Source organism: Melospiza georgiana, chromosome 5 (genome assembly GCF_028018845.1).
Source record: "Melospiza georgiana isolate bMelGeo1 chromosome 5, bMelGeo1.pri, whole genome shotgun sequence".
Classification (NCBI taxonomy): domain Eukaryota; kingdom Metazoa; phylum Chordata; class Aves; order Passeriformes; family Passerellidae; genus Melospiza; species Melospiza georgiana.
Window position 1 is genome coordinate 27,447,944 of NC_080434.1, and position 7,601 is coordinate 27,455,544.

Sequence of the window (7,601 nt, forward strand, 5' to 3'; positions counted from 1 at the left end):
TTTATGGGAAATGTAGAAACAAACTCTTTGACAGTTAATTGCTCCACAGGGATGACATCAAGCCAAACTTCCTCTCCACAGCTCTGTTCTGCATTGCTGCAATGTCCAGTGATGCCAAATCTGAGGAGTCAATTCCAGCTGGCAACAACAGCCCATGTTCTCCCAAATAACCACACTGCATCCAAAAGGCAGTTGGTCATTTCCCACAGCCATTGGTCTTCCATCACTGAGGCTTGCACAGGCAGGCACAGAAAGCCCTCATGGTGCAATGGATTCACAAAACCAACCAAAACATTTTCAGTATCACAGCTGACCCAGCCCACCTTCTCCAAAGCTCACATGTGGTTTTCCAGTCCCTCTTGACACACCTCTCACACCAGCACTGCAAAACCCCTGTTGAGGTGTGCTCCTGCTGCCATCTGAGTCAGGCTGCAGAGCTGAAAAGAGTTTCACATTAGCACTGCCCCGGTGTGTGCCTTGAGAATTTCTCTCAATGCAAGCTTACTCATCTCCAGTTCCATTTTTATGTCTAAATCTGCTTAGACTGTCAGCTGCTTGCTCTGCTTTTTTTACCATTGCCCTGCTATACACCCTCAACCAATTAAGCTTCCGTTCCCCTAATGTACACACTTCAATTACAGCAGGCAGCTCACCAAACATATACTGCTGCTTGCTCAAGGTTCATTTAATATGGACATCTTAATTCCATCTGCCAAGCAAAGTTACAGGCTCCTCCTGAAGTTCCTTTCACCAGAGAACATGAATGTAAGGAAGGACAAAATTACCACATTAAGAGAATCATACATCTTTTTTAAGACTAAAGCATGCAGATGCATTTGAAATGCATAACAAGCCAGAGCAGCACTCCTGCATTTCACAGCACCAGGCCATTGGGTTATTTCAGAGAATAGGTACAAAGGCAGGAGCTCTGTGAGAAGGAGGACACTGTTCAAAACACAGAGCAAGTCATAAAGAATTGCTGCCAGTCAGCAACAATCAAAGGGGAACAAATACATTCAGTCTTTTTGGGAGGGGGCACTATAGATCTCTGTTGCTTTTAAAAGCAAAAATAACCCCAGTCACTTGATAGCTAATCACTGTAACTGAGTGGATACAAACCAGCACATTACATAACCTACCACCCACAAGTCACAAATGCCAACATAATAAAGCAGGGCGTTTTCAGGCTTATCTCAAGGTTTCCAGTGTGAGTGCACAATGAGAGAGATAAGATGTGACAGAGGCTTGTAAATACATAACAAAATGGTGGGGAAACAAGAAAAAAAGTGATCCCCTCTGTCAGCAGGGTAGGACGTTCTGCTTGCTCCAGGTACCCACCTACCATCTCACAGATGTGCAGAAATGCCATTTTCATTTCATTTATACAAGAGGAATGGGAAAAGGTAAAGACATCTCTGGGTTGTGCATGGGGGAAGCAGGAGAGATGCTTCAGGAATCCTGCAACAACGTTGAAAGGCAATGTTTTCACCCATGGCAACATCAGTACATGTTTCTTGTCTCATTTCATACACTGCATTCAGCGTGCTAATGAAATGCTCTGACCAACATAAACCTATCAGATATGGGCCAAGTGCAACAAAGGAACGAAACCTTCTAATCACCAAAAAGCAGGGGCAGTAAAGGACATATTGATATCCACTGTGTTTGACCCAGAGATATTCCTGCAGCACTGCTGGGCCCTGAGGCCAGTGCATCCCACCATACTTCAGAAGGTGCCCTTGGTTTTGTGCCTCTTGCTGCCCCACAACCTTCACCCCCAGTCCCACATGGGTGTAAGTACTTACAGGCCATTTAGCAACTAGTGCTGTTTACAGCCAGAGACGCCGACTCTCAACTCCTGTGGGCTGTGGCTGCCTGTCTCGCATTTGGCGCTGCAGGAACCAGGCACACCCCGCTTCCAGACCGCACTCCTGGGTGCTAGAAAAGAAAAATTAATCTGGTTTGCCACCACGGGACTAAAGGGTGTTCTGCAGGCTCTGACCCATGGACCTGTGCCAAATCACACTGACTTCCATGAGGTCCCACTCATACCATGAGCAGGGCTTGGGCAGTCGTGACCCTCAGCCTGCAAACAGGTAAAGGAGGCAGAGAGAGGAGCTGGGTAAGACAGAGGAAACATCCAGCTCAGACAGGAGGAGCTGGGGCAGCAGGCACTGAAACCAGGCAGGAGCAGCCAGGGTGAGCTGAGGAGAGCTGCACTGTGCAGGTCAGAGCTGCATTGTGCAGGTGCTGTGTGTTCCTTGCCCCAGGGATCCCATTCTGCTAGGGAACACTCACTGCAAGACACAGCCACCCCAGCTCCTCCTGACCCCAGGGGCTGCACAAGCCAGGTGACAACCAGCTCCCAGTGAGCCCTCCCAGTGTGTGCAGGGCTGATGCCTTACTCTCTCCAAATGCAGATGTTCAGGAATACAAGGGGCAGCTTGGTGAGCAGCTGCAGTGGGAGCTGCAGGTTGTGGTGGTAGCTGGAGCCATGTGCAAGGGGCCATGACCTGGCATCCACCCTTTGCCCAGCAAAGGGCATGGAGACCTGTGGCACAAGGGTGGCTGGTCACCCAGAGACTCTGCAGAAGCCAAATAAACAGTCAGAAGGCCCCAAACTAAATATCACAACTGGAAGGGGCACACAGACTGGGAGAGTATAAAAGGCCAGGGATTTCTCAGCGCAGGGAGTCCCCCTGAAGGCATCAATTCAAGCTGTTATGGTGTTACTGCACCATGATTAAATTCCTTAAAGGATCCAGGCTCCTGGGACTCTGCTGTGGGAATCCTGAGATCCAGCCAGTGAGGAAAACCTGTCTGACTGCAAATGTGGGGTGTGTGGGGAGTCAAGCAAGGCACACATCAGCTTTATGGAACCACCCACTGTGAAAGGGCCTCTATACCAGCCTGGGGTGGTGGGAGTGTGACTGATAGAGTGGCCTCTGGGTGGTCAGAGAGCAAAGTTTCCTTAACACAGAGATACTCAAGACTGGAGCCACTTTCACCAGACCTCTGAGACACAGGGGAAATCTCTAGCAGAGACTCAACACAGCCCAAACTCACAGTCTCACCACCACCACCATGACCACAGGGGCATATCTTCCCCTTGAGAATCCTTTGGTTTGGGATGCTTGTGAGAAGGGCACTTACCTCAAACTCCCAGCCAAGCCCCAAACTAAAGAGTTGCTGGGAAAAAAAAAAAAAAAAAAAAAAAAAAAGACAGCAAAGCTCTCCCTGCTTTAGCTGTGCTGTGAAGAAAAGTCTCTGAAACCATCTCCTTGCTCTGCAAGCAATACAGAAATGCAGGCTGATGTTATGGCAAAGCCCAGGAAGTCAGAGTCACTGAGCAGACAGCTGTCCAGTGATTGTCCTCCACCTCAACCACCCCAATCTAATGAAGCAGCAACAAGCAGATTGAGTGCTTCTCCTCCCATAACGTACAGAGAGAGCTCTTGACAGGGTATTAATAAACTGATCAAGGTGTTTTAGTTGCTCCACAGTTCCAAAAATTACTATATGTCTTCAATTATTTCCAAAGTGCACCAGCAAGCAAAACCAAGACACACATTACATCAGAAGGGGGAAGGAAATCTGCCCCAAAGATTTGTCCCATTATCAGGAAAACAATGTAAGTGTTGGGCGTGGCAAAGAACACTTAGCAGGGAGGTGAAACTTCAAGTGTTGCCTTACAAATAGCTTTGAAGGTAAGGAAAAACAGACAAGCCCAGGGGAACAGACTTGGCAGAACGTTATTCCTGATCATATTGTCTCCTTCTGGAGTTTATGGATGAGACAGTACACGCCCTGTAAGGCCAGAAAAATTCCAGGTTCCCCTGCCTTTTCTACTCTGCCACTGGTTTTTCCCCATCAAACAGAAACACATTCAAGCTACGGAGTTTCACATGTAAGCAGGGCTTCTCCCACCTGATTACCCAGTCTTTCATCTCTCTTATCCCTTTCACCCCTCTCCTATTCACCTTTTGGATGCATAAGCTCCTTTCTTCACTGCACTTTGCAGCTCTACACTTTTGGAGAGAGGTACACTGTCCCCTCAGAGCAGCATTTCCTTTGGTAAATGCAACTTGTCCTGGGGAAAACACCCAAGGCCGGTGAGCTGTTAGGGACTGTGGCAGAGCACACTGTTTCTCAGGACAGTTTTCCCTCACCAACCTCTTCAGCCTGAGGACTTACTCCTCCTCCACAGAAAGAGGTCCTCTTCTTCAGGTATTAACCACCAAAGCCCCAGAGGAGCAGCAAAGAGGCCCAGAGGGTGAGGTGCAAGGAATGGACATGCAGGACCCATGACTTGGCTCTTGTCACCCCACTGAAGTGGCCCTCTCTGGCACAGGGATTGTCTTTTGACTCTGTTTGACTCTGTGGAAATCATTTGCCCTGAGAGGCAAAGTAGGAGGTAAGGCAGCATAGACAGGCATTCCTGTGGTGTTCACCACTTCATTGCCAGCATTCCTTAGTTGTAGGAACTAATTTCCTTTGTTTACCAGTGTCTCAAGCTGCTACAACCATAAATTGCAGTTTGTAGGGTGTTTGGGTGAGCTGCAGTAGGAAGCCATACAGCATTTCCCTTCAAGCAAACACAAGGGACAGAGGGGAAAAGAGAGCAACTTCCAGCTGTCAAACAGAGACCAAGCCTGTGTGAGCAGCCTCTGCACTGCATCCAGAGGGATTGTTACTTTTTAAGTCTATTGAAATATTTTCAGAGACAGACTTTCCTGCAGGAGACCACATTAAACCTCCTCTAAGAGCCAAGACCACACTGGGGAGGATCTCTCTGACAAAGCTGTGGCCATCCTCAGTGTCTTGGCCAGACAAAACCCACTCCTGCAGTCCTGCGGTGCCAAAACTGAAGGGCCACCGGCTCTTCTGGTTCAGCAGTCACCACTATTAATACCAGTGGTTCCTCACTGGAAGCAACAAATAATACAGCAAGAGCAGAAGTTCTCTCCCTAAGTACCTGGACCTGCCCCAGCTCAGGAAATTGCAGGGAGGATGCTGGACACTCTCCCCACCACTGCAGCAGATCAGCCCACATCCTCCAGGCTTTTGCTCCCTTCCCTTTGCTCCCCATGGGAGAGGCAGCCCACACCTCTCCCTGGCAGGCAGGAGCATCCTGCAGCAAGCTCAGCACTAAAAATGTGCAATAAGCCCCATGTGAGGTAACCTACAGCTGTTTGAACAGTCCCTTTCATGGTTTCTGAAGCTGCATCAGTCTTTTCCTCTCCTCCCATTCACTCTGCCCTTCTCTCTTCACCTGTTCCCAATGTTCTCTTCCTTTTCAACTCTCATCCTGCCCTCATCCCTGAACCTCAGGTGACCTCTCCTGCAACCTGCAGGGACCTAAGGTAAAGAGAGACTTTTGCAAATCTTCTTGAGACAGCAAAAGCCCACAATTATTCCCATTTTAGACACCAAGGCCAGTGATTTGCTCCCTGAGACATCACACTGGAAATCAGTAGCACAGAGGAGTGTGCACTCAGAGAGTCCTGGTCCAAGCCCTCCACTGCAGCAGCAGCCTCCTCACCTGCCACCTCCCAGTGTATCCTTCCCAATATATTGCCTAGGATCATCTTTCTCTTTTCTCACAGAGCTTTCTTTGCTCCCACTTAACCTGCAATCACAGCTCATGGCTTCAGTCTGCAGGACTGGAACCTTAAAGTCTCTCTGCTGGACCAAACTGCAATCTTGCAATCTCGAGCTGCCCGGATATGGCTGGGGGAAGAGAGAGAACCACAGACATGACATTTCTTCCAAGAAAAAAAAAAAAAAAAAACAACATTGAAAACACTGATGTTCTTACAGGCACACATCCCTGCTCTGCATCTGAAAAGCAAACACTGCAGCACAAAGAATCTTAAAAGGGGAAATGAAACAACTGCACTTTCAGCACCCAGGTTCAGAAAATGCTGACAGCTGGGCATGGATAAACCACAAGAAAACAATTTGACTTTAAATAGTTCAGCAGTGAAATCAGGAGCAAGACATTTGTCAAGCAAATAGGAGTCCCTTGTCTTCATCCCATTACCCAAAGGCAGAAAGTGGGCAAGAATCAAGCCCCCTTCTTTTAGGCACTGTCATCTGCTTGAGCAAGACACAACAGGCAGTGGGTGTCAGGATATACCTTCCACACACTGCCCTCCTCCATATTGAATAGCTATTCCTAATTAACCATGCATGCGTGCTCTGCCATGCCATGAGGACTGCGTGAATGTTGACCAGACAACCCCTAGGGTCACTTTCACAAGCAGCTTTGCGTGAAAAGGAAAAAAAAAAAACAAAACAAAACAAAGAAAAACTAAAAAAAAAAAAAAAAAAACCAAATAAAAAACCAAAAAGGCAGAAAGGTTAACTCATAATTTCTGCAACCTCTATATCTTAAGGGCTCTGAATCAAAGGTCTGGCAGAAGCACGATGCGCTAACTAAAAGCGAAGGCTGAGATCCCAAGCACCCCTGGGACATCGGCACCCTTTCTATCACTACCCTTTCTATCATACCCTTTCTATCACTCAGAGAGAGGATCTGGTCCTTCCTTCCCTGAGGCACCCCAGCACAGCCGAAGGGCCTTTCTCGACACCTTCAATTCCCTCCAGGGAATTTAACCGGACACAGCCTGCACATCCTGACAGGACATCCTGACAGGATCGGGGGAAGCAGGACCTGTCCCACCCACACCCTCAGCCCAGGTGAGCTCCTTCACAGACCCCTCTGCAGCAGCCTGGCCGAGACCCCGCCGAGTTGTGCCACCAGCACACCCCGCAGCGCGAAGGGCCGGATTCACGGCGGGCGGGATGCCGACACCATGACCCGGGAGAGCCGTTCCCCAGCCGGCTGCTCCGGGCCCTGGCTGGAGCGGCTCTAATCCGCTTACCCGGCCCGTGTGTGACCCAGGGCGGGCAGCGCGGCGCTCCCGGCTCTGCCGCAGCCCCCGCGGCGCCCCCCGCCCAGCCCTGCCCCGCTCGCACCTCGGCGGCTCCGGGGCACCGCACCGCGCCCGGGGCGCCGGCCACCATTCGCGACAGGGCGGGGCGACAGCGGCACGGGAAGGGTGGCTGGCGCTGCCGGCAGCGGCTCCTACCTGCGCACCTGCGGGCAGCTCCGGCTCCGGCTCCGGCTCCGCGGCCGGGCTGGTCCGAGCCCCCGCCCCGCCCAGCCCCGCCCCGGACGGGCGGGCCCGCGGCCGCCGCGGCCCCCGGGGGCTCGGAGCTGCGCGGGCCCAGGTGTCGCTGTGACCGCCGCCACTGGGGTGAGGGGAGGCGGCCGCAGCGCCCCGGCCTTCAGGGCACCCCTCGGGCCCGTGTGCAGCCGCTGCCTGCGGGCTGTGCCCGGTGCGGCCATGCCGAAGGGTCCCTGCTCCACCTTCCTCCCTGTGCCTGCCCTTCCCGAGGGCTGCCCCCGGTGCGGCCGTGCCGAAGGGTCCCTGCTCCGCCTTCCTCCCCGTGCCTGCCTTTCCCGAGCCGGGAGCACCTGCCCGGCCTGCGGCCCCTCTGCTCCGAGCCCCCCGAGGCGCCGGGGAGGGCTCGCCTCACAAACCCTCGCAGCCCTCCCGGGAATGCTGCCCCTCTGGATGGGGGTTTGGAAAGGC

The 7,601-nt window shown here is 51.8% G+C and overlaps 1 protein-coding gene across 3 annotated transcripts in view; it reads right to left on the reverse strand.

Moving 5' to 3' along the window:
• Positions 1-7,158, reverse strand: part of TMEM150C (transmembrane protein 150C) — a 21,265-nt gene extending 14,107 nt beyond the window's left edge. For 2 of the 3 annotated variants that reach the window (XM_058025002.1, XM_058024999.1), the window contains exons 1-2: positions 7,095-7,158; positions 1,806-1,938 (exon numbers count right to left, since the gene is read on the reverse strand). In XM_058025002.1, the coding sequence (XP_057880985.1) occupies positions 1,806-1,812 (7 nt within the window). In that variant the 5' untranslated portion in view covers positions 1,813-1,938; positions 7,095-7,158. Of the gene's footprint in view, positions 1-1,805; positions 1,939-6,981; positions 7,054-7,094 lie in introns of those variants that run through there. The other variant, XM_058025000.1, reaches the window with a different exon arrangement.
• Positions 7,159-7,601: the final 443 nt, after the last annotated feature.